Raw genomic sequence first — 27,080 nt, forward strand, 5'->3', positions numbered from 1 at the left:
AACTACCACACCGCTACTCTCCTGGTTTTTCTTGTACCTCACAAGAGGTTACTTTTCAGACTCTTTCTAGGATCTTCTTCTGCTCAAGGTCAAATGACAGTGTTCTCTTCGTTTGGTCCTGGGACTCCTTTGCCACATCAAATCGTCTCCCTATGCATTGTATCACTTCCTGTGGCATTAAATACTTTCTTCATTTTGATAACATAATTACCAAGTTTACCTTAGCTTTGAAATTCAGACTTGTATATCCAAGTGTCTATTTGACCTGTTTACCTGGATGCGTAATGGTCACCTCAAACATAACATGTTGAGAACAAAATTCTCCATTACCTTTATTCCAATCCTGCTCAGTTCTACTCCAAGCTGCCACTGTTCTGCCTCCTCTTGTTCCAATCTTCCCCTAATTTACATTGCTTCAATTATACTGGCCTGTTTTCTTCTCCCAACCCTGGAATTTTGTTTTATTCACTGCCGTATCTCCAGAACGGTGCCTGGCAGGTGCTGTTAGGTACTGGTAGGTGCTCGATGTATAAAGGTATTGGTTGAATTGGTGAATGACTGTTCCTCAAAACACAGAGCTAAGGCTTTTGCATTTACTGTTCCCCAGGCCATGAAGGCTTTTATGGCTGGTTCTTTCTCATTATTCAGGTCTCACGCTTCAAAATCACTTTCTCAGCAAAGTCCTCCCTGAAGTTGCCTCTCGGTCTCTATTGTATAACCCTGTTTTATTTTAATCAATGCCTTTATCGCTGCCTATTATCTTTGTTTATTACTTTATTATTTAATGTGGTTTATCCTATCCTGCTTCAGTGTAAGCTCCATGAGCACAGGGACCTTGTCTGTATCCTCCGTGCCTGAAACAGTGCCTGGCACACATTAGGCATTCAACCTCTATTTGTTGAATGAATGAATGAATGAGAGAAACTCACGCCTGTCAGACCTCAAGGATAATGCCTGTGCACTCTTAGAACTGTTTTCTCTGACCTGGTTCTTTAGGTAGTAGTTTCTCCTGATATTTTGTAAAGTCTTACTGCCTCCGCTTACAAGGAAATACAGTATGTATGTAAAGGTTCTGAGCTCCTGAAATCTGACAATATATTTCCATGCTATTTTTCGCCCAAACCTCTGCATTTAGCAAACGGTAACAGAACACGAATCACGTGCCAGGCGCTATGCTAGGTGCTGAAGACATGAAGTTGAATAAGGCACAGTAACTTCCCGCGGGAAGGTTACTGAGGTTTTGGAAACACATAAGTTGACTACACTTAAATTTCACGTTGCGACCAATGGTTTCAATTTCTCCGAGGGCTGCAGGTCTGAGACCACACACCGCAAACCAACACCCTGCCCTCGGCCCCGCCCACAGCCTCTGCGTCCGGCCCTTGGCCCCGCCTTCAACGGCGGTGCCCCGCCTCAGGCCCCGCCCACTGTCGCGGTGAGCCCCAGGGGCGGGGCCCGCAGCGTCCACTCCCGCATCGCCAAGCGCCGCAGCGGCGGTGACGTGACACTGGCGCACGGAGCTTCGCCGCGGTTGCGGCTCCGTAGCTGCCGGCTCCTGTTCCCTGCTGCGCTGCCGTGGCCCTCGCCGTCGCTGCGCGGTGGCGCGCCGACTTCCGCAGCTCGGGTCCTGGCCCCGCGCGCCGTCCACCCCGAGCGCCATGGCCTCGGCCGGCGGGCCGGAAGCAGCCGGGCCCTGCCCTCGCCTCAGCCTCCTTTTGCTTCTGCTGATCGCAGGCCCTGCCCTGGGCTGGAGCGACCCTGGTGAGTGGTGTCCTCACTCGCCCCTTCCTGCTGCCTTCAGCCGGCGCTGAGAGGCCCCGCGGGCGACCCGTTCCGTTCGCCGCCCCTTGAGCCCTTCTACCGGAATTCCTTATTTCCATCTTCTCCCTTCATCTGCGCGCTGCCTGGCCCCTTTGCTCTCCCAGACGTCCTCCGGACGAGGGGAACTGTGGGGAGTGGGCGGGGCTGGACGACTCCGTATTCGTAACATCCCCTTTCTCCCTTCTCTGGACTCCCAGAATTTGTCCACTTTCTCCTTTCTTGGGCTACAGCCTTCATCCCTGAGTTTGACTGGAAAGCTCGACACTCACCTGCGCGTCTTGCTTTGTTGTTATGACTGTCTGATGTCATCGTCGCGGACTGTTGTCATGGCTGCCTGTTGCTATGGCTGGCAGTGGCCGTGGCTCCGGCAGGCTCTGAGTCACACTTAGTGGACAGGGCTGCAAACCTTGTAGGTAGGTTAGCAGAATCACAGACTGTGCTATTTATGTGAGCAGAACTCATGCTTCTTATTCTGACCATTACGGTGAAGTACATTGCAGTACGCCGGCTTTCCCATTGTTTATTCACCGTACGCTAGAATTTAGAACATATTTGCATCTTATTTTTTGTGTGTGTGATGGTACATGATAAGTGACTTCTAGGAAAAAGTTTCTTTTATATCACTGTGTTACTGGAATTGTCGAAAGAACTTTTATAGAATCGGTAATATTTCTGTGTAACTAATATATATGTGTATATGTATATACACACACACACCTACAAACAGATTTCTTTTTAGTAAACGATGGCATGCTGTTAAATTGGAATTATGTAAAAAGTGACTGAAACAAAACATTTTTGGTTGGGGAGTAAAGATGTTAAGATGTGGAAAGTGTACCAATATTGCATTGTGATTTGGTGATAGGAAATGCCCATGTTTTTGAACCTAAGCAACAGGTTTATTTCTATAATTTTCTGTTTTATTCCTAAGTACTGAAATGAGAGAGAAGATGCTGTTTGCCGGTACTTGACTTTGAGTAACTCATTTGATGTGAATGTTTTATTACTAATAAATAAAAAGCCATGTTGGATTTAAATGTACATTTTCCTTATGTATTCCTAGAAAGTTGTATGTAAATAGGAGACTTTGGTCAGAATTATAATTTAAAAACTGGAATGAAACATTAATTAATTGAACTCTCACAAGTCTTAAATAAAAAAGGAAGTTTACAGAGTCAGGGGAATTAAAAAAAAAAAAGAGGAACCAAATTTAAATAAATAGTGAACTGCTTCTTGGTAGCTCTTAGTCTGCCTACTATAAGACTGTTGTTCTGGAACAGAAAGCACCAAAATATTTTGCAGAATGACCACAATCAATTTTCATAAATTATACTTTAAGTTTACCTAGAGGAACTGTTTTATAAAGGTATTTTATTGGGTTAACTTTTAGCAAGTCCTTTGGTAAAGTAATAGTCACTCCCTAATTTGTCTTTTGTTTTGACTTTGGATGCACTTTGTCTTTAGCTAACATAGGAGCAATAGTTTGTTTGGAAAAAAATAGTACCGGTTCTAAAGAGATTACCTAAGAATTTTCAGAATTTATTGAGTTAGTCTTATATTTAAGTGACTCTTCTGGGTATTGGGTGTATAGCAAGTGTCTGCCTCCAAGGAGTTTACATCTATTTAGGAGAAATAGACAGTAAACAAATAAACATGTAGATAGCATTTCATATTGTGAAGAGTGGTATGGACGATGATAAAACAGGGTGAGCAGGACAGAGTGTGCAGGCAGAACTAGGGCCTTTCAAAACATTGGTTAGGAAAGAACTTGCTGTTAAGGTGACATTTGCTCAGAAACCTGAAGCAGGAGGAGGAGTAAATGACCTGCTATGACTTGTATTTTGAGACTGTAGGAGGTAGTGGGGAAGCTGGGAGGCCACTGCCTGTACACTGGGTTCCAAGAGTGGTGCTGGTTTGGGACAGAGGAGAAGCAGTGGAGTTGGTGAGAGTGGTTGGATTCTCTTCTCACCTATTTTGATGGAACTCACGGGATATTCTGGTGGATTAGATGTAGGGATGAGAGAAGGAGAGAAGTCCAAGATGACTCCAAGGTTTTTGACCTGAGTGATGAGAAGGGTAGAGTCACTGTTTCCTGAGACGTGAAAGATTTGGGGAGAATCAGGTTTGGGGAGTTTGATTTTGTTCATCTTAAGTTTGAGACCTGCAAGTGGATTTCGATTTGTGAGTCTCGACTCCAGGGAACTCTGTGTGTCCCTTGATTGATGTAACTAGTGGGTGTGAGCATTTTGTTCTTAGACCTTGATTTAGTTCAGGCTGCTGTAACAAAACACCATAGACTAGCTAGCTTAAACAAGCATTTATTTCTCACATTCTGGAAGCTGGGAAGTCCAAGATCAAGCTGCCAGCATATTCGGTGTCTGTTGAGGCCCCTCCTTCTGGTTTGCAGATGGCTGTCTTCTCATTATGTCTTCAGTGGCAGAGAGAGAGGCTTCTGGTCTCTTCCTCTTCTTTCAAGACCACTAATTCCATCATGGGGCCTCCATCCTCACCACCTTGTCTAAAAGTAATCACCTCTCAAAGGCCTTGCCTCTGAGCACCATCATATCGGGGATTAGGGCTTCAACGTATGAATTTTGAGGGACACAAAACACAGCAACCTTTAGGACTGCTAGGGAGGAAAGATGCTGTAGGGTTATGGTAAAAATACCCCATGTGTATATAGCACTGTAAACATTCTCAGTAATGTTTATCGTGCTTGATCTCTTATTGTGTGTCAAGTACTCTGCTAGATAATTTTAGTAAATCATGTCTAAACTTCACAACCAGTTTTAAGGTTGATATTATTGGCATAATTTTATAGGTGAAGAAACTTCTACACAGATAAATTAAGTGACTTGGCCAAAGTCATGTAGCAAGTTGGTGACAGGAATTTATTTCACTGTTCTTTGCGCTATCTCAACCCTGCCACAATACATCCAAGTTATTGTGATTCCTGTTATTTAGTCTGATTTTGTAAACAATTGAACATTTTCATTGTTCATAGTTTTTTATGTATGAGGAGGTAGTTTGGGTTTAATATAGCATATTTTATTTTAATATAATTCTTTGAAATTTTAGGTCGTCAGCCCATGTGGAATTAAGTTTTTGTATAGCTTTTGGTGGATTTCTTCCAGCAGTATAGTCAGTGATGCCAGGGTCATTTATTAAAGAAGCTATCCTTTTTACACTAAGTCAAAAAGCCCACTTTATCTTATATTGAATTCCCACATATATCAGGATTTATTTCTAGACTCTCTTTTGTTTCACATTTCTCTTGTCTCTTTCTGTTCCAATTCCAAACATTTTGATTACAGTAATTTTATAGTAAGCTTTATTATCTGGTAAAGCAATGCATTCTTTTTAAAAAAGTTTTTGGCTATTTCTAGACGTTAATTTTTTCATAGGACCTTTAACATAATTTCTTTCCAGTTCCAAAAAAAAAAAAACCCCATTGAGTTCCTGGTTGGAAGTACATTAAATTTATTTAGGTCTTATTATATTTATATATAATATATATATTTATATAATTATATATATTTTACGTATATCATATATTGATCTTAAGTTTATTTCTAGATATTTTATGTATGTAGTCACTAATTTGATATAGGCTTTCTATTTTCATTTCTAATTGGATGTTATAGGTATAGAAAAAGCTGTTGACTTTTGGAAATTGATAAAATATCAAGCTATTTTATCAAATTCTAACAGTGTTGTCTTTTGAGAAATTCTCTTGAATTTCGTAGGTCCAGAGACTCTCAAGACAATGTTATTGCTTCTACTCTTTGCACTAAGAGAGACAGACACTATTGGATGATTACTCAGAAGCCATTCTCTACCTTCTTGGTTTCCATGTAAATACTGGAAAAGCCAAATACTCCTTTTGTTACTGGACCAAATGCAGGCCTCTTCTTGGTGAGTTAAATCAAACTGCACCAGAAGTAGTTGTCTCACAGAGCAGAATTTTTATTTGTGGCATGTGGCAAAGAAAATGGAGATGATAGAGAACAGTTTCACAAATCTATGGCTCTCTGAGCTTGGGGATGTAGGGACCTTTATTTGGGGTAGGAAATGAATATTCAAAGGGGAAGTTTCATCATCACATGTAGAGGTGGGCATAAGCTTGCACATGTGTGGTTTGAAATCATGCTTTTACATACATTGTATGATCTAAAAATGGCTGCTTCACCCCTCCCAGAGGAGGATAGTTTAGGACCTTAATGAGGGCAGGTTACTTTAGTACAACTCTCTGCCTGTCTGCACAGGTGTCATTCTTGTGGTTGCCGTCTGGACTGGTCTGGCCTGGTTCAGAGTGGATGGGTCTGGAGCGGTTGTCGCTTAGAGCTTCTTCCTGGAACATAGTTGAAATCACTTAAGCTTAAAACCCCAAAGAAAGGAACATTTGCACCTTTTAACAAGACAAGAGAATTAGGTCAAACACATGAAAAAGGTTAGAGTTTAGGCAATACAAGAGAAGTGAGTTAGGGTCCATGGCTAGTGACAATTTTACTGGAACCCCTTGATGCTAAGTCATTCTAGTCAGACTACTGGAGGAATTCTGGGAGAGATATTTTAAATTTTGATGAAAATTATCAATCTTTTGATATTCTTTGTTTTCTTTCAACACTTAAAAAAGTTGAAACATTTTAATGTAAATTTTGGGCATCATGACAGGCCACTGCTAAATCCTTCAATATTCACCTTTATTTTTTAAAAAAGGAAGTTTTCCCCACATGGTAGAAATAACATTACACCTAACAAAATTAATTCTAATTTCATAATATCAACTAATTACCCATTCCATATTCGGATATCACAGTTGTCCCTAATGTGTCTAAGCTAGTTTGTTGAAACCAGGACCCAATCCTGGACCATGCATCACATCTGATTGTGTTATCTTGTAAGTCTTTTTAAATGTAGAACAATCCCTTTTTTTCATGCTGCTGCTTTGCTGAAGGGATTGGGCCAGCTGTCTTTTAACATCCTACCTTCTGGATATTCTGTTTTCTCGTGGTGTCTAGCTTGTTTTTTTCTTCCCTGTATTTCTAGTAAACTGGATGTTAGATCTGATTGATTAGATTCATATTAAATACTTTTGGGGACTACATCACAGGAGATCCTATAATATCAACTTGTTCTACCATTAGCCATGCCAAGATTGGCTGGTGGATTAAAATGGTCTTCTCTCTCCCTTGTGAAGTTTCATTTTTCTGGTTTGTGACTAGAAAGCAATCTGTGTAATGTTACTTGGCAGCACACCAATATTTGTTCACTTAATGAATTTAAAACTAATTAATCCTTGTCTGAATCAGTTTCTTTAGGGGCTATAAAATTAAAACGATCATTTTTCTAATTGTCATTTATTCTAAATTTATTAGCTGGCATTCTTTAGTAAAGTTGAAATTTCCCTTATCAACTGAGGCTATTTCAGATTGTAGCTCCTGCTGGAAAGTCAGGATAAATATTTAATTTTTAATCCTTAATTATCAATTTTCAAAGTAAGGAGGTAATTGGGTAGCCACTTTAAGTAGCGACAGATGAGGTTTTGGTGTTCGCTGAGTGTTATTATGGATTCTTGGATTTTCATAGATTGAGCATGATTTGATCAACCACGGTCATTATCTTACTGGTCAGTCTTTGCTTTTCAGACCTTCCCCATCCGAGGCTCATAACATATTCTGTTGTGCTTTATTCCAGTATTTTTAATTTGTTGTATGTTTTTAACCATCAGGGATTAATTTTTGTACATGGTATAAGATAGAGATCTAACTACCCCTGCCTGCCCATGGATAGTCTCTTGTCCCAGTATTACTTTTTGACTGATTGGTTCTTCTTTCTCTATATTGAAATGCCACTTTAGTCATATACTAAATTTTCATATACCCATGAGTCTCTGTTTCTGGGTACTTGTTTCATTGATCAATTTTTCTAATCCTGTGCCAATACTATACTGTTTATGTTACTATAGATTTCATGATCTGTTTTGATATCTATAGCCCAAATTTTCTTTCTTTGTTGGTTTCTTCAAATAGTCTCAGCAGTTTTTCTACATTTTCACACTTAAGTTTTGGACTCAATTTTCAGGATTCAAAGAAGTATTCTGTTGGTATTTTGATCAGGATTTCATTGACTTTATAGATTAATTTGGAGAGAATTGGCAATTTACTATGTGGTATTCCCATCTATGTATATCATGCAAGTTTCCATTTATGATTTTCACCTTTTATGTATTGAAGTAAAGTTTGTAGTTTTCTACAGAGCAGTTTTAGGTACTGCTTTTCTATTTTACAAAGAACCATCTTTTTTTTTTAGTTTTTTCACTTTTTTAAATTCTAAGATTTTTATCTTTAGTTATTCCCTCTTATTTTATTTTGATTTATTTTTTTCTGATTTCTTAGCATGAAAACCTAGTTCATTTATGTCCAACTTAAAAACAATAAAAACGTCTAGTCTGTAAATATTCCTCTATCGCCTATAGATTTTGGTTTTTTAAAAAAACTTATATCAGAGCCTGAAGTTTACAGAAATGTTTTCATTGGACCGAATCACTTTGCAATTTTAAAACCTGAATGGCTTTAGTTGGCATTTGAATTCTCCATTTAGCACAAGCCCTACCACTTCCTGCACTTAGCCACCTTCATCCAGTGACTGTACATATATTTTAGATATCTGAGTGGCACGAAGGCATTTGAGTTTGTAAGCCCAATTCTAAATTTTTTTTTTCCCCTATGATTGGCACCTGAGCTAACAACTGTTGCCAATATTCTTTTTTTTTTTCCCTGCTTTTTCTCCCCAAGTCCCCCCAGTACATAGTTGTATATCTTAGTTGTGGGTCCTTCTAGTTGTGGCATGTGGGATGCCACCTCAGCATGGCCTGACGAGTGGTGTCATGTTTGCGCCCAGGATCTGAACCAGTGAAACCCTGGACTGCTGAAGTGGAGCCTGCGAACTTAATCGCTCAGCCAAGGGGCAGCCCCTAAATTTGTTTTGATATCCTTTTGCTGCAAATGTTATGTTTCTTATTTTCCAATTAAGTTATTTTCAGTCACCTTTTTATTATTTTATATTTTGTTACATTATTTTATGTAATTATGTTTCTTATTTTATTGCATTTTGATGAGACAGTGTGGCTGGTACTCTCAGCCTAGTCAAATTTATTAAGTTCTTTTTTGGTAAATAAGTATAAATAGGATCTGTATCTACTGATATGAAGGAATGTCCATGATATATGGTTAAGTGAAAAAGCCATATGAAGAGTAATGTGCACTGTATGATTCAATTTTTACAAAAATAAACTAATAAAAATCAACCCTGTATATATCTCTGTTAGAGTGAGCAAGAAATAGGTACTTACCAGGCTGTTAATTTTTATCACTGAAGGGTGAAATTGGAGGAAGAGTAGGGTTTGCTTTTCAAGAGGAAAAGGTATTACTTTTAGATTTAAAAAAATCATGAAACATATCATATATAAAGTATAAGCATAAGTAAAACATATATGTATAGTTTAAAGAAGAATAATGACGTGAACACCAGTGTACTCCCACCCAGTTAAGAGAAAGAATTCTCTATGTTCCTTTCTAAGCACATTCCTTTTCCCAGAGGTGATCCCTTTCCTTACTTCTGAATGAATAATTTTCTTACTTTAGTTTTTCTACCCATGTGTGTGGTAACACTCTAAAAGTTTTTAAGAAACTCTCTAGCTGTTTTTCTAGCAGTATAAAGAGAGTCTCTTGCTTCCTAAGATTTTAAGAGCCTATCTGAGGAAGTTGCTGGGGAAAGTCATGGGAAACAGGGGCTCACCATAATTAGGGCATCTCTTGAGGGCTCTTGTGGTCCGGGTGCTGAACATCCAGCAGAAGTACGGTCAGAGGTAGTGGGTTGCTCTGTGTCTTTTGCTTCTGTGCTTACCATGGTCTATCTGAGCACTCAGGAATAGCTTAAAGCTAGAATGCTTCTGTGGGGTGACATGAGTGTCCCCAGCTGACCCAAGGGAGCAGGACGTGAAGTTAAAAAGAGGAACTTTCTCAGCTAAAGGTGAAAACAAACCAAATACAGATAAAAACCAAAGCTAGGGTCACCTGGGCACTCTGTCCTCAGGTGTAAAAGAGATGGTACAGTAGCAGTGGGGATCTTTTGCTGGCAGCCCTCATGTCTTTGGAGCAGTATGTACTCATCCCGTGTGGACTTGTTGCCCTGACTGGTCCACGGCTGTCATCCTGGTACCTTCATTCGTCATTCTCCTTGGGATTCCCTTTGTCCCTCTGTATACCATTATTTTTTCTTTACTTCTCTGATTTTCATGTCTTTCTCTTTGTTTATTTGTTTTTTCTCTTAGTGGTGAAAAGCTTCTAGTATCTTAGTGAGAATGGATACCTGGGAGATAAATCTTTTGAAACGTTTAGATACCTGAAAATTCTATCCTCCTGCGTGAGTGACAATCTGGGATTCTATACCCAGCCAAAGTTTTTCCATTAGAGTTTTTGAAGACATTTCTCCATTTTCTTCTTCTATCCCGTTGAGAGAGCAGAAGCTTTTCTAATTCTTAATCTTTTGTATGTGACCTGTTTTTCCCCTTTTCCTCTGGCAGTTTTTGTCTACAGTGTTCTAAGATTTTATGATATGCCTTTCTGTGGGTCTCTTTTGAGGCCTGGGTCTTTATTGAGTCTTTCGATATGACAACTCATGTCCTTCAGTTGTGGGAACTTTTGAATTGTATCAATGAGTTATCTTATCTGATTTCTCTGCTCTTTCTTTCTGGAACCCCTGTTGGATTTTTGGACTTCCTGAACTGGTCCTGCAATTTTCTGTTTTTTCCACTCCTACTTTCCATCTTTTTGCTCTACTTGCTAGATTTTCTTACCTTTAACTTTGAAACTTTCTACTGAGTTTTTCATCTCAGCTGCCCTGTTTTTAATTTCCAAGAGCTCTTATTTTGTTCTCTGAGTGTTCCTTTAAAAAAAATGATTGTTTCGTGAATATAATGTTTTCCTTTATCTCTCTGAGAATATCATAACTTTAACTTTTTTTTTTTAAAGTTTTCTTCTCCCTGTACAATCTCTCTTTCCTCCAAATTGTTTTGTTTTGTCCTGGTTGCTGTATTCTGTGTTGGGGGCTTTCCTCGTATTTTTAGTAATCCTTGCCTGTCTGCTCATGATTAAGGGTGTGAACCAAAAAGCCAATTGGAAGCCATCAGTATGTGTGGTTGGTGCTTTTGGATTTTGAGCTTTACTGTGGGGTGACCTTGTGCCTGTAGGGTTACTTGGCTGGTCCTTTTTTGGAGGGAAGTCTTGATGTCAGTGTATTTTTCTTATTGGTTAGATTATAAAGGGAATAGACTTCCAGTCTCTCATTCAGAGGGCAAAGGAGTGGTTGCTGGCATTTTGTGAGCCATGCCGGGAAAGAGGTCTGTGCTTTCAGCATTTCAGCGTTCAGACACTTTTGAAAGTATTTCCTATGCCAAGAGTTTTATTAGGATGAATCTTTCTGTGTTTGATAAGATAGTTATTATCTGTTCATCTGTGTTCTTACCGTTTCAGACAGAATTGTTGCAGGATGTAAAAGCACTTACCCTCCACTATGACTACTATACTACTTCCTGTAGTTACTTGGGCTTCCTGTTATGTCTTTATACCCATGGCCTCTAATGTGCCAGGTACGCCTCAGTGCAGAGCCCTTGAGTCTCCAGACATTTTCCTGGGTGCAGAAGGGGCAGGTGCAGCAGCATAGAGCTGGGGAGAGGAGATGGGAGTGTAGCTTCTTTGTAAGTAGCTTTCACCTTGTACTCTTATTGTAGGTATCTCCAGTTCAAGAGCTTCCATTTCCTGTTCCTTTTAGGGATTCTATTATGTATGTCAGGCTGGTTCTCAGTTTTCCCCCCTGCTGGTCTGGCATTTGACTTTTACTTAGGTCTGGTCACCGACCACTGGTCCATCTGCTTTCACCTTCCAAAACTGTTGCCATCTCCTTTTCTATTTTACCTGATCTTGTTCGTTCATATCACCAAGACCATCCATTTGTTGTAGTTTTAGTGGAATTTGGGAGGCAGCAAATTTGGCTCATTTGACAGGTTGAATATAGGGAGTTGGATGCTATACACTGTCAGTGAGACCCAGAGCCCCCATGACTGTGCTTGCCAGTCAAAGAACAGAGCACTTAAATCTAAGTTTAAGGGCTGCTCTCCAGACCTTGCTTGAATCCCTCTGGCTGGCAGAACCGAAATCACTTTTGGCAACTGTAGCCGCAGGAGGTTTGGGGGTTCTTGTAGCTTTGCAAGAAGGCGTACAAGTTTGAGGGTGAAATGGATGTTGAGTGAACCAGTCCAGAGCCAGTCATAACTCAAGGGTCATAAGTAGGAAGACTATTGATTTTCCAATAATACTTTAATGTTCATTTAGGTACATGAATGCCAGACGTAATTTCATTGTTTTGACTTATTTTTAAGCCTCTTTGTCAATGTGATTTTCAATTTGTGAAATAGTTTAAACATTTTTAATTTTTAAAATTGTGAAATATTTGAAATATTTAAACATACAGAAGTGCACGGTGAACTCGCATGCACTCACCACCCTATTTTGTTAAACCTTCACATTTTACCCTCTTTGTAGCAAATCATCCTCCCCCTTCCCCAAAGAATTAAAACATTAGACATAGAGCTAAAGTCTCTTCTCTCCCTCTCTTCTCAGAGATGCTTATCTGAATTTGGTGTTTAATCATTCCTGTGCATGTTTTCATACTATCATTTTATGTATATATGTATATGCATATATGTATAGACGTTAACAATATGTTACCGTTTTGCTGGTTTTCCAGGTTTATATAAAGCTATCATACTAAACATTCTGCAGCTTGCATTTTGCTTAATATGTTTTTACTATTTCTAATCTGAAGCATGAGTTCTAGTTCACTCATTTTAACTGCTGTAGAATATTCCACTGTGCAAATAGGCCAAAATTTTATTAATCCATTCACCTCTTGACAGACATTTGTCATTAAATGTGCTTCAGGAACATTCAGGTATACTTTTTGCCCTTTTAATTAACCATTACTGTTGCCATATAATAGTACAACCTTTCAGGTTAATGAACTTTTTGTTTTGATTTTGTAAAAGTTATATAGAACTTGTGATATAGAAGCAATTTGGGAGGCATCCAGCCTGAAATGAAGGGAAGCTTTAAAGGTGTGACCATCTGGATTTTGGGCAGAAGGCCTGGGCATTGTTGGGATGGCTTTGGGAAACTCTTTCATCTTTTCTTTCTTACTCGTCTCCTCAAAAGACGAGAAAGACACTTTTGAAAGTATTTGCTATGCCAGGAGTTTTATTAGGATGAATCTTTCTGTGTTTGACAATGTATTTACTATCTGTTCCTTTATGTTCTTTCTGTTTCAGACAGAATATTGTTACGGGATATAAAAGCTCTTACCCTCCACTATGACCGCTATACCACCTCCCGTAGACTGGATCCGATCCCACAGTTGAGATGTGTTGGAGGCACAGCTGGATGTGATTCTTACACCCCAAAAGTCATACAGTGTCAGAACAAAGGCTGGGATGGTTATGATGTACAGGTAAAATTCATTATGTTGATGGTATTTTAAATGGAATTTTTATTCAATAAAGTGTTTATTGGCACATTAATCAGTATTTTTGAGAAGCACATGTATCTTAGGTTAACCTAAGATATGTCGGTATAAATTCTCTGGAAGGACATCCTCCAAAAGAAATGAACTGATTTAAAAGCCTAGAAAGAGTCTTTTTAATTTTTGTACCATGAATTTCTTCTAAGACATTAGTAAATTTCCAAAATTTTTTATCTACTTGGGGGTGGGGGTAAAGGATCTCTTCTGGTTGTCGTTTTCCTGTCATTCCCCAAAGAATACCAGCCTACCCTTAAGAAATAAAGTTAAGATGATCAGGAATGAGAGATTGTAAGTAGTGTGAGTACACGTATCCGTACTGTGTTTCAAACACTTGATTTTGAAATTGTTCTAGAACTGAGGGTGGTTACTTCTGAGTGAAAGCATTTCAGTGGGCTTTATTTATTGTCTTTGAGACCCTGGCATTTTATACTTAGGGCAGAACATTTCCTTGAAATTTAATATGCTCTAGAAATGGAATAGAGTTTATTAAATAAATTCAGTTTAAATCACTACTAATATGTTTCTCCTTTATATTCTGCCTGCTTTCAAAAAGGATTTGAGATGGCTGGTTATTAGGCAAGAATGTTGTGTTGACTATTTCCCCTTCCATCAGAATGATCTTCTTGTTTGATAGAACCTTTATGCATGGGCTGTGCAATTCAGAGAGTTCATATTTACTGGATGGTACTTATTTCACAATATTTTTTCCCAGTATTGCTCATTGAATCATAGACTCATCTGGTTAAAGCAAAAGTCCCACTCTCATTTTACTTTTAAGTTACTTTTACAGTCTTGATGGAAAAGACACTAATGGTGAAGTCATTCGTTCATATTAAATTTGTAGTATACAAAAATAAGATGGAGTCCCAACCCTCAGACTCTCTTCCTAGTTGGAGAGATAAGACAAGCACTCAGGTTAAATGTAGACACCAGCAAAGTGTTGTAAAGTCATGTGCAGTTGGAGAGATTGGGGGAGGCTTAAAGGAGAAGGTATGTGCTGTGTTAGGAAGGACGGATAAGATTTTTAGAGCTGAGGAGATAGCGAAGAGAACAGCGTGAGCAAAGAAGTATAGAGGATGTCAACACTGACTTATGTTCAGTACCAGGAGAGAGCCTCTTCCAATTTCCAGAGTTTAAATATAATAATTGGAAGCCACTTTTAGTATACACTATTAAGGAAATGACAATTAACTTGAACTACCAGTAGAGATTTAGCTTGTTTTATTTACCTAAATCAGCAAGCTTATCAACCTTCCTTCAAATAAAATTATTTAAAAATAAAATAGAGTAGCAACAACAACAAAATAAAAAAATTGTATATTATCCAAATGAAAAATTTTGGAGCTTCAAAGGACACCATCAAGAAAGTGAAATGACAGCCCATGCAATGAAAAAAAAGTTTAGCAAATCATATATCTGATAGGGGACTTGTTCAAATCTAGAATATATAAAGAACTGTGACAACTTAGTAAGAGGCCAAATAACCACATTCAAAAATGGGCAAAACATCTGTCTAGACGTTCCTCCAAAGAACACATGCAAATGGCCTATAAACACTTGAAAAGATGTTCAGCATCATTAGCCATCAGGGAAATACGAGTCAAACCACAATAAGATTATCAATTCACACCCAATAGGATGGCTATACTCAAAAAGACAAGAGAATAACAAATGTTGGTGAGGTTGTGGAGAAACTCATGCCCTTCTGTTAGGTGTGTAAAATGGTGCAGCTGCTTTGGAAAACTGTCTGGAAGTTCCTCAGAGGGTTAAACACAGAGTTGCCATATGCCCCAGTCATTCCACTCCTGGGTGTATACCCAAGAGAAATGAAAACATATGTCCACACAAAAAGCATAAACGTTTGTAGCAGCGTTATTCATAACAGCCAAAAAGTAGAAACAATCCAAATGTGCATTATTGATGAATGAATAAGCAAAATGTGGTATATCCATAAAATGGAATATTATTCAGCCATAAAAAGGAATGAAGTACTAATACATGCTGCAACGTGTGTGAACCTTGAAAACATTGTGCTAAATGAAAGAAGCCAGTCACATAGGACCACAGATTGTATGATTCCAATTTATATGACGTGTCCAGAATAGGGAAATCCATAGAGACTGATGGCAGATTTAGGGGGAAATAGAGAATGAATGCTCATGATATGAGATTTCTTTTTGGGGTGATGAAAATATCCTAAAATTGTGATGATGGCTGCACAACTCTGTGAATATACTGAAAACCATTGAAGTGGGTGAATGTGGTATGTGAATTATATCTCAATAAAGCTGTTATAAAAAAATAGTGTATCTGGAGTTTGAGAGAGGAGGATAATTTGTCCAAAAACTTACAGAAAGGCAGTAGAACCAATCAAATCTATTTTAGCTTGAGTCTCTTTAAATGTTGTTAAAGAAGCATATTACCATTCAGCTCAAAATATGATTATAGAATTTAAACTAAATTTGGGGGTTTTTTAAGGTAAAAATTTTTGAAGCTAGTACAGATTCTTTTTGCATTTTTCTAGTGGTTAAGATTTGTCACTCTAACCCCTGAGGCCTGGGTTCGTTTCCCGGTCAGGGAACCACACCACCCATCTGTCACTTGTCATACTGTGGTGGCTGTGTGTTGCTGTGATGTTGAAAGCTGTGCCACCATTATTTCAGATACCAGCAGGGTCACCCATGGTGGACAGATTTTAGTGGAGCTTCCAGACTAAGACAAGAAGAAGGAGCTGGCCAGTTAGGACCTTGGAAAGTTAGGCCATGGTTTTATAAAATTTGTGTAGAAAGTTTTTATCAGAATGTTGTATACTATCTCTGATACTGTATGAAGATAACAGATCTTCATATGTGATGCTGATTTTTGAGCCTTAACATTAAAAAAAACCCTCTATTTTTAAAGAAAGCATCTTGAGCAGTGGCAAAAGGTGACATTTAAAAAATTTGCTTAAAATTTAGAAATTATGAAATACTTAATATGTACAAAAGAATTCCTTACATGTATAAATGAGGAATAAGGAACAGTAATAAAATAAACAGTCGTGTACCCATCACCCAGCTTAAGAAGTAGGACAGTAGCATCACCAGTGTCTTTGAAGCTTCTAATTTGCCCTCCCCTCAACACAGAATTACTCATTGTCCTGAATTTTATCATTCCTTTACTTCATTTTACACTTTTATGACCGCTGTATAGCTCAAATAATATATATTAACTGAAAAAAATCTTTTTGCTTCTAATAACCTATTTGTACTTTTCTTCGCAGTGGGAATGTAAGACCGATTTAGACATTGCATACAAATTTGGAAAAACCGTGGTGAGCTGTGAAGGCTATGAATCCTCTGAAGACCAGTATGTACTGAGAGGTTCCTGTGGCTTGGAGTATAACTTAGATTACACGGAACTTGGCCTGAAGAAACTGAGAGAGTCTGGAAAAAACCATGGCTTTAACTCTTTCTCTAATTATTATAATAAGCTGTACTCCCCAGATTCCTCTGGCATGAGTGGATTGATTACCATCGTGGTGCTCCTTGCTATTGCCTTTGGAGTTTATAAGTTGTTCCTTAGTGATGGTCAAGATTCTCCTCCACCGTATTCTGAGTATCCGCCGTATTCCCATCCTTATCAGAGATTCACTAGCTCATCAGGACCCCCTCCCGCGGGCTTTAAGTCTGAGTTCACAGGTACGTTTCCCCAGGCAATGGCAGTAAGCAGGGTAGACGTGAGGTAGGGAATCCTCTGCTGGTTTCTGAAATAGAAAATGGTTACGTTGGGAAACCAAAGCAAATTTGTCTTCTGATTTTTTTTGTTTACTTTCAACTTCTTTTACCTCTTCTGTTCTGTTTCTCTATAAGGATAATTGTGATTACTGTTTTAAGGATGCATCATTCAATTGTAAGTCATCTTAATCAGAAAAACTTGATCAGATTTGGTAATAAGTATTTACCTTGAACTCTATCTCACACCATAAACAAAAATTTATTAATTAAGTATTAAAGATCTTAACATAAAAGGTAAAACAATTAAGCTTCCAGAAGGAAACATAGGAAAATATTTGTTATGATCATGAGATAGGCAAAAATTTCTTAGAACACAAAAAGTACCAGCCATAAAAGAAAAGATAGATAAATTAGACTTTATTACATTAAGAATGTCTAGTCATCAAAAGAAAACTTTAAGAGAGTGAAAAGGCAAACCAGAAACTGGGAGAAGATATTTGTAAAGCATATTTCCAACAAGGGACATGTATCTAGAATATATAAAGAACTCCCACAAATCTGAGAAAAGACAGACAACCCAATTTTAAAAATGGGTGGAGGCCTTGAACAGGCATTTTATAATACAAGAAGATATCCAGGTATCCAATAAAAATATGAAAAGGTGCTCAGCATCATTAGTCTTCAGGAAAAGGCATATTAAAACCACACTGAGTTCATTATTAACCACCGTATAACCACCATAATGGCTAACATTAAAAAGACAGGGTAGGAGCTGGCCCCGTGGCTGAGTGGTTAAGTTCGTGTGCTCTGCTTTGGCGCCCCAGAGTTGTGCCAGTTTGGATCCTGGTCACGGACATGGCACCGCTCATCAAGCCAGCTGGGGCAGCGTCCCACATAGCAGAGCCAGAAGGACCTACAATTAGATTATACAACTATGTGCTGGGGGGCTTTGGGGAGAAGAACAACAACAACAACAAAAAAATGGAGTACCAAGTGATGGCAAGGATGTGGTCACCTGGGACTTGCTGGTAGAAGTTAAAATGGTAAAATACTTTGGAAGACTGTCGGTATCTACTAAAACTAGACATCCACCTAGCCCATGACCCAGCAATTCCATTCCTAAATACGTACCTCAGAGAAATGCATGCATGCATGCACAAAAAGACAGGCACAAGAATGCTCATAGCAGTTTTATTTACAACGGCCAAAAACTGGAAATAGAATGTCCATAAACGTTAGACTGAGACAAATTGTGATTGTTTTCACACAATGGAATACTGTACATCAGTCTAAAAAAAGCAAAAGCTGATATGTGCAGTAGTGGGAGTTGGCTCTCACAGACATAATGGTAAACCAGACATAAAAGAGTACCTACTATATGATTCTATTTATAGCAAGTTCAGGAATGGGTAAAACTATAGTATGGGGAGAGAATTCAGAGTAACGCTTATCTCTGATGTGGGTGAGTGAGTGTCTATTGGGAATTGTCATGAGGTAGCCTTCTGGGGTGCTAGAAACGTCTTAATGATGCGGGTAGTGGTTACATGCACGCATACGTATGTACAAATTTGTTATGCTGTACACGTAAGGTTAGCATGCTTTCTGTTATGTATATTATATATTTAAGAAAAACTGCCTCTGAGCAGAAGATAGTTTTTGGTCCCTTTAAAACCTGACTTCTCAGCTGATACAAACACCTGGCTGCCTCCACTTGGATTCCTCCATTAGACACTCAAGGACAGCTATCAGCTAGAGCTTTTAGAGATGTTCACAAGGCAGAAAGGAAGTAACTCTGACAAGTGGGGTCCTCTTCTAGTAGCTGATCTTGAGCAGGGCAAATGTGTCCTTATAGGAAGCAACCCCTGGCCTCTGTCCTGCAATATATCCCTCCCTTTCCATGGCTGTGGAAAAGGTGGTCCTTAGCTATAAACCAATATTTCATGAATACAGTTTTTGAATACAACTTGTTTATAAGTTGAGGCGTGAGTATTATTAATAAATAGTACAGATGAAATACCTGAAATGTCATGTTATCTTTGGTTTTGTAGACTATGTTTTGTTTGAGTGAGGATGCATAATAAATCATTTTTATTTCTAGGACCGCATGGTGCAGCTTCGGGTTTTGGCAGTGCTTTCACGGGACAACAAGGATATGCCAATTCAGGGCCAGGGTTCTGGACTGGCTTGGGAACTGGAGGAATATTAGGATATTTGTTTGGCAGCAACAGGTAGGTTTTGCATTTATCTCACTTGCTGTTCACTTCAGCTTTTCATTCCAGGCTTCTTTGTTTTGCTCACAGTTTGACTGGATTTGGCTTTGTTAAGGAAAGTAAATTGTGATGACATTACCGTATTAAACTAGGTTCTCTGGGGATGGGCAAGGTACACGATATGTGCTTTGATCAGTATTATATGTGTTATTTTCTTTCATATGTCATCCTTATAGATATGGGATTGGGAACATACTGTTGACATCAAAGTCAAAGGCAAGAAGGCAGGAAAGAACACGACATTTGGGGAACAGTTAGCAGTCTGGTTTGGTAGGAGAATGATAGAAGCAAGAGTGGAAAGAGCTTGGGACCAGATTTTCTATTGTCTTCAGTGTCAATGGTAGTTGAATAAACTTAAAATCTAAATGATTTTTATTTGTGTGTGAATTCAGAAAGAAACAGCCTTTATTCCCTCATTTTCTTCCCTCATAGTGGTGCCATTAACAATGACAGAAACGTGAAACAGTATTTCATGTTAATTCTAATCTACCAGCACACTGAGGAAAACACACTTGACAAAAGATTTTTTTTCTGATGGTTTAAAAATAGGAAGGTATTTAAAAATCATAGTGATGAGAAGATGCCTGACACACTGTTATGTCTCGATAGAGCAGCAACCCCCTTTTCAGACTCCTGGTATCACCCATCCTGTCCTTCCTCGTCCTCCAGCATGTGGAACAGCCGGGCTTACTCACCACTTCGCAGAGGCCCAGGTAGTTATTCAGCAAGTTCAAACTCAGAGACAAGAACCAGGGCAGCATCAGGTAAGAGCAAAAATGTTGACGTTCATGGGGCCTCCCTGTGGCCGAGTGGTTAAATTTGCGCCCTCCACTTTGGCGGCCCTGGGCTTTCCTGGTTTGGATCTTGGGTGGGGACATGGCACTGCTCATCAGGCCATGCTGAGGTGGCGTCCCACATAGCACAGCCAGAAGGACCTACAACTAGAATACACAACTATGGAGTGGGGAGCTTTGGGGAGAAGAAAAAGAAAGGGGGAAAAACAAAAGAAGAAGATTGACAACAGATGTTAGCTCAGGTGCCAATCTTTAAAGAAAAAAAAATATGGATGTTCCTGTAACTGAGCAATAAAAAGTACAGAAATGGTTTGGGAACTTAAGATGACTAACTATATATTTAACCATCACAGTTTTACTTGGTATACCCACCAGGAATGTTAATTGCACAAGTAACTGAGATTAAAATGTAATTCAGATTTATTCTTTCCTCTCACTTCTGTTCTTTAAAAATCAAACAGGGATTTGTTTTAGACTCACTTCTACCACTAACTGAGGTTTTAACTTAAGCTTTCCTGGACATGTTTCCACATGTGTTTAATTCTGTGATATCTAGGGATCCTATAAGCTCTAAAACGGAATTTTCTAGGTAGAAGTTTGAACTTTTTAAATTCAGTAAAACTCAAAGAATGTATTGAGCTATACTTTAAATACTTTTCAAAAATTTGACTGTAATGTTTATTGCTGTTACAAGAAAATTTTGTGAAAAGTAAAGCTATAAAAAACAAGTAACTATTTGGAGTTAAACCTTGAGCTTATTAGCAGGGACTGGGATGTAGCGGGTAGTGAGCAGCACTGGATTGCTGTGGATTGCATTTGTCTTCTTCAGTAGCGGGAAGTTATAGAATAATGATTAATTCTTGAAATTGATAAAAAAATTATTTAAATATGCTTTGAAATGTGAGAGTGGAATTCTCATAGTGCTGGTGTGAGTATAAATGGATACAATCACTTTGAAAAACTGTTTGGCATTACCTACTAAAATTGAACATAAGCACACTCCAGACCCAGCAGTTTCACTCTCAGGTATATAGCACCAGAAATGCATACATGTGCACCCTGAAAGATAAGTACAAGAGTGCTGATAGCATCCTTATTCATAGTAGCCTGCACCTGTAGAAACCCACATGTCTGTCAGCAGTAAAATGGATGAGTACTTTGAGTGATAGTCACAAAGTGGAATACTGTGCAACAGTGAGAATGAACCAACAGTTGTATGCTGTAATGTGGACAGATCTACCAAATATAAAGAAAGAAGCCAGACACAGAAGAATATATACCACATGATTGCAACATTCATATTTTATAAATATACATGTTTAAAAACAAGCAAAACTAACCTTAGCCTCCATTGGTCTCTGCAGTTTTGGCTGGGACTTTGAGTATTGCCTGTACCACATTGTCCTCACCATAGAAACCATTAGTTTGGTGCTGGCGCCGTGGCCGAGTGGTTAAGTTCGCGCGCTCCGCTGCAGGCGGCCCAGTGTTTCGTTGGTTCGAATCCTGGGCGCAGACATGGCACTGCTCATCAAACCACGCTGAGGCAGCATCCCACATGCCACAACGAGAAGGACCCACGACGAAGAGTTTACAACTATGTACCCCGGGGGCTTTGGGGAGAAAAAGGAAAAAATAAAATCTTAAAAAAAAAAAAAAAAGAAAGAAACCATTGGTTTCCTGAGCAAAGGTTATTTACAGCAAGCATGTGTGCGTGTAGTGGACTTGATGATGATTAGGTGATTGGGAGGGCTGTGGTGGGCAGAGGATGCGCTGTGTCCTGCATAGCCCTGGTCCACCCGGCGGCTCACTTTCTCCTTTCCTCCTATCTCTCTTACTCATTTGCTCATAATAAACATGTATTACTGTTGTAATTTTATAAGCAATTCTAATGCATTTAAAAAAACTAATAGAAGTTTAACTTTTCTCATTCTAGGATATGGTGGTACTAGAAGACGATAAGAAAGTGAAAAGTTCAAGTCCAACACTGGATGCAAAATTTCTGATTTTTCATCACTTTCTCTTAAAAAAAAGTGCTACCTACTAACAACTGGGGAAAGGGCATATTCAAAAGTCCTGTGGTGTTTTGTCTTGTATAGCTTTTTGTATTCTGTTATTTGAGGCTAGAATTGGTACATGAGAAGTATGTGAGTGTAACATGCAGAGGTGAATTACAGTTTTTGGAAGTGAGGATTCCTGTGGAATGCTGAAAGTGTATTGTTTAATGTCTAAAACCTGTGATGCTGTAAGAAGCATTAAGAATGAAGGCTTTATACCAATAGGTTCTCAGTACAAAAAGTTTCAATCTTAGATGGTTTTAGTTGGTGAGTCATTACTTCGTAGAAACAATAATAATCTATTTGGTCTTTATTACTTGGTGTTTGCTGTTCTTCAAACATTTAAACCAAGCTTTAAACTACTGATTATACTAATGTGTGGGTTTTGATCACTTTAGAGCTCAGGAGCTTTGAGTCCTTCAGTGGGTGGTGGGGTTCTGGTAAGTGAGAATTACCTTTTTTAGGAAAAGGTAGAAAGTCAGTATCTGGAAGATTGTTGGGAATGATTTTGTGCTGACAAAAATGCTTGAAACCTCCCTATTCATTTCTTAAGAAAGAGGTGAAGTTCAGATGCTTTGACAAAGGTCTTTTAATAGCAAAAGCATGTACTTCTCTGTGGAATCTCAAGTATCGTTGTAGCAATCTGTTTCAATCTTACATTAAAATGACAGAAAACATAAAAAAAAAACAAGTGGTTTTATTCTCATTCTTTCTAACAGCCTTGACACTAATTGGTGTTACTTTTTTACCCTTTTTCCCAGTGGAAAAGGGGTTCATGCAGAAGTTCTGTCTCCCTGAACAATAATTTCCCATGGTAGTTTTGCCTTAACTACCAGTCACTTGGTAAATATTTTCAAGAAAGTAATTTAAAGTGGTGTAGAAGGAAGCCTCTGCTAAAAAAGTTGCTTTAAAAAAAAAAATAAATCTCTAGCCCTCAAAGATTGCACAGTCTGTATGAGTTAAACTCTGTGACCCGAGAGTCTCATTTTTACCTTTTGGGAACCATTTAAAAACAAACAGACCCTTGTTTAGACTTTAAAATGTGATTTAGGGAGTAGTTGAAAGGGTATTGTGAATAGAACTATTCTTTCTCCATCGGTAAAACTTGGTAGAAGTTTTAATTTATGTTACGGAGGAGACACCATTTTCTTCAGGAATGTTGCAGTAGATCCTTACCCATTTTCCTGAGTAGAAGGAGATGGAATAAGAGAGAATCCAGTTTATTGCCTTTTTCCCCATTTGCTTATTGTTTAGGGTTTTGATTTGTTTATTTTTGCTACAAGAGTTGATAATCTTGTATTGAGTATGTTTTACTTGGAGAGCAAAGTAAAAAAATTTGTTAATTAAAAACTGCCATAGATTGGGCCAGTGATAGTGATCTGCATATTTAATTTGCTGTTCTAAAACACTGTGTTCAGATTTCTACTTGAACACGTTATTGCAGGTCACTGGGATTATAAGATAATGAGTGAACCTAGTGTTGGTGGCTCTCAGATTACTAATCCCAGGAGCCCGAGGGCTGTTGTTGGATGCCTCTCAGAGGCTACCTGGAGGGAAGGAAGCTGAGCGTGTGGAGCTCAAGGTCCTCCCCCCACCCCCACTGGACTGTTCCTCTTTTATCTGTTGTATGTTTATACTTCCTTGTTATTTATGGGAAAGATTATGGGCTGTCACTTCCAAAATCTAAGACTCAGAGAATGAAAGACAGTACAACTGGGTCCCATTAGGCAGTTGATGGCCCGTGATAGGAATTGCTGCCCAGGGAAGGTGGGGTACTTCAGCTGGGAGCTTGGTGTGCCTGGTTGAGAAGGCTTAAAAAGGAGAAAGAAGAGAGATGAAAGGGAGCTGAAGACAAGCTCTTCAGTTTTACTCACATGAGCGTTCAGCAGAACTTTTTGGATCTTAGGATGGGATTGCTGGTATTTTAACCAGTTAGGCATGTTTCTGTAATTTCATGGATGCTTCTCTCCAAAGCTCCTTGATCTCTTCCATTCTGACCCCTGTTCTCCCAGAATGACTTAAGTTTATCTATTGTTCTTCCCTAACGCATTGTACACACTTTTACTGTTGTACACGGTACATTGCATTGTAATTATCTTTCAAACGTAGGTATTTCTTTCTACTCTGAGCTCCTTAAGGAAAACAGTCAAATATTACTTCTTCCTGCCCTTTGCAGCTAGGGCATGGTCACGTGTCTAAATTCTGTCAATCAAATGCTTCCTCCAGGTCTTCGGAGAGAGTGGCACAGTTAAGAGGTTATTCCCAGCAGTGACAGAGTAGGGAAAGATTTAGCAGAGGTATTGGCCAGGGTCTGGTGGTAGTTTCTAGGGCAACATTTCAGTTGTACAGTTGCTGTGACATGTCTTGGCTAGGGTGTGTGCTGCCTGGATGCCAATGGCTGAAAACCTGCCTCTTTCTAAGCCTGGTTTTCCACACTTCCCATCAATTCTGTGAGCTGTTTGATACATAAGTTAATAAATTCCTTTTCTGCCCAATTTGGTAGAGTCATTTTCTGTTGTTTGCTACTAAGAACCTCATATGTGTGATGAAACTCCTAAGATTCTTTAATTGTAAACAACAGATACTGGCTAATTGTAATAAAACATTGTGGTTGACTCCTGACGTCTGTTCCTCCCTATTGATTTGGTCTCTAAACCAGTGGTTCTCAAACTTGAAGGAGCAGCAGAATCCTGGAGGGCTTTGAATACAGATGCTTGGTGCTACCGCAGAGTTTCTGATTTAGTAGGTGTAATGGTCAGTTTTATGCGTCAACTTTGCTAGGTTATAGTCCCCTTAGTCAATCAAACACTATTCTAGGTGTTGCTGTAAAGATCTTTTGTAGATGTGATTAACATGTACAATCAGTTGTCTTTAAGTAAAGGAGGTGATCCTTGCTGATCTAGGTGGGCCTGATCCAGTCAGTTGAACTGGCCTTGGGAACAGAGCTAAGATTTCTGGGAGGAGAAATTCTGCCTGTGGATGGCAGCTTTAGCTCAAGAGTCAGCACCTGTCCCTCCTGATGGATTTTGGGCTTGCTTAGCTAGCCTGCACAATTGTGTAAGCCAATTCCATCCAATAAATCATGTAAGCAGTTCCTCCATATATATCTGCTGCTGATTCAGTGTCTGCTTGACCCCTGACTGATACAGATTTTGGTACCAGAGTGATTCCAGAGAAACAGAATCTTAAGGATGAGTGTTTTGAATTGGTTCTTGGATCTGTAATATGTTCTCTAATCTGATTAAACTGAAAGGCACTAATGACTTTATTTCCAGTGGTAAAGAGGGCGCTGGTAGTCCATAGTGTGATGTGGCCATGGAGATACACAAAATAATCAAAGTTGGACGCTCCTAGTCGAATACCTGTAAAAGGCAAGATTCTGGGTAACCATGTACAGTCAGCACCGCATGATGACATTTCAGTCAAGGACCGCATATACAACGGTGGTCCCATGAAATTAGTGCCACATAGCCTAGGTGTGTAGTAGGCTATACCATCTAGGTTTGTGTAAGCGTAGTCTAAGATGTTCTCACAGTGATGAAATTTTCTAACAACGCATTTCTCAGAACATACGTATCCCTATTAAGTGACACATGACTGTATTTAATACCTTAGAACGTTTTAGTCAAACAAGTCGTGTAATGGGATTGGCTGGTTGCTCCTAATTGGGCTGGACAAAGCGGACAGAGAAAAGGATGAGCTCAGAGCTATCAATTCCCACCTGAAGCTTCGCATAGATGGCCTGAAAACTTTTTATGTCTTCCCAATAAATCTGGGAACATTGAATCCTAAATTTTGCTGAATCTTCCTTGCCAGTAGAAGCAGCTTTTCCACCCCTCTCTGAGAAGGTTAACCCTCCTTTGCCTGAAAGACTTGTAGTGGTCTCCAGAAGGGTTCCTTGCAAGGCATTGTGATTCTCCTTGGGAGTTGTCCTCACTACCCCGCTTTGCTTCTAGACCTCTAACTAGACTCAAGTCTCATCAGGCACCAAAAGGTGAGGTACAAAGTGTGATCCATGAGGAATGCACTGTACACCAAAAGAGCTCATGATTTTTCCAGTCTAAACAGACAGAAATCTGGGGAGTATGTGTGGGAATGGATCTTAGGAGTGTAGGATGGTAGTGGAAGGAATATAAAGTTGAGTCGGGCTAAATTTATTGATATGAACCCACCAAGAGATTCTGGGTTCAGTGTTTTAGTTTGAGGGATTAGAAAGGGCTCTAACAGTTTGGTTTGTCAGCTGAACATGGACTCAAAGATGGCCTACAGTAAAGTCAAGATGCCACAACTGCCTCGGTAAATTGTAGAGGAAGGGATCCAAAGGCTTAAAGAGATTGGAATGTTAGAGTGGATTTATCATGTAAGACCTACTCACCCATCCTAGGAGAGTCCGGAGAACACACCTTTCACCTTGACTGTGAGAAATAAATTTGTGAGGGGTGCCCCAGCATCCTTGAGCTCTGTGGTTGCTCTTTGTAGGTCAGAAAGTGCAATGCGAACTGCTACCATCAAACTGGGATCCCTAAATCCAATGAGGTTAATATGATCCCAGGGTAGCAGGGCCCATATGGTGATACTGAATTGCCAGAGACAACGTGATGTGGTTTCTGTAATAGTGTCAAAGCAGCAATAAGAGAGCCCTGACTCACAGAGACCTACATTGTTGGCTAGTTGATTATGGTGTACCCAGAAAAGAAAAGAAATGGACAGTCTACTAAATTGTTGCTTGATCTAAGTAGAAGACTTCTAGTTCGAGTGAACAGAAGTCTAACCCTGCTACACTGCCAA

At 39.2% G+C, this 27,080-nt stretch overlaps 1 protein-coding gene across 3 annotated transcripts; it reads left to right on the top strand.

Annotated features, from left to right (window-relative positions):
* Window positions 1-1,509: 1,509 nt before the first annotated feature.
* Window positions 1,510-24,914, top strand: SARAF (store-operated calcium entry associated regulatory factor). 3 transcript variants are annotated; one of them, XM_046648598.1, is made up of 6 exons: window positions 1,510-1,761; window positions 13,208-13,386; window positions 16,721-17,138; window positions 19,273-19,402; window positions 20,059-20,208; window positions 22,172-24,914. In XM_046648598.1, exons 1-5 carry the CDS (start codon window positions 1,659-1,661, stop codon window positions 20,159-20,161), a joined length of 933 nt encoding a protein of 310 aa, XP_046504554.1. In that variant the 5' UTR covers window positions 1,510-1,658; the 3' UTR covers window positions 20,162-20,208; window positions 22,172-24,914. The 3 variants fall into 3 exon arrangements, with proteins under 3 accessions (XP_046504554.1, XP_046504553.1, XP_046504552.1); XM_046648597.1 differs by having other exon boundaries at window positions 20,114-20,208; XM_046648596.1 differs by having other exon boundaries at window positions 1,514-1,761; window positions 20,054-20,208.
* Window positions 24,915-27,080: the final 2,166 nt, after the last annotated feature.

The sequence above is a fragment of the Equus quagga genome, chromosome 22 (genome assembly GCF_021613505.1).
Source record: "Equus quagga isolate Etosha38 chromosome 22, UCLA_HA_Equagga_1.0, whole genome shotgun sequence".
Lineage (NCBI taxonomy): Eukaryota > Metazoa > Chordata > Mammalia > Perissodactyla > Equidae > Equus > Equus quagga.

Excerpts from the sequence above, each read along its gene's own strand:
- SARAF (XM_046648596.1), top strand. The coding sequence starts at position 1,659 with ATGGCCTCGGCCGGCGGGCCGGAAGCAGCCGGGCCCTGCCCTCGCCTC. Across the intron at positions 13,387-16,720 it reads GGGATGGTTATGATGTACAG|TGGGAATGTAAGACCGATTT; the intron begins GTAAAATTCATT and ends TTTTCTTCGCAG. Across the intron at positions 20,209-22,171 it reads AAGAACCAGGGCAGCATCAG|GATATGGTGGTACTAGAAGA; the intron begins GTAAGAGCAAAA and ends TTCTCATTCTAG.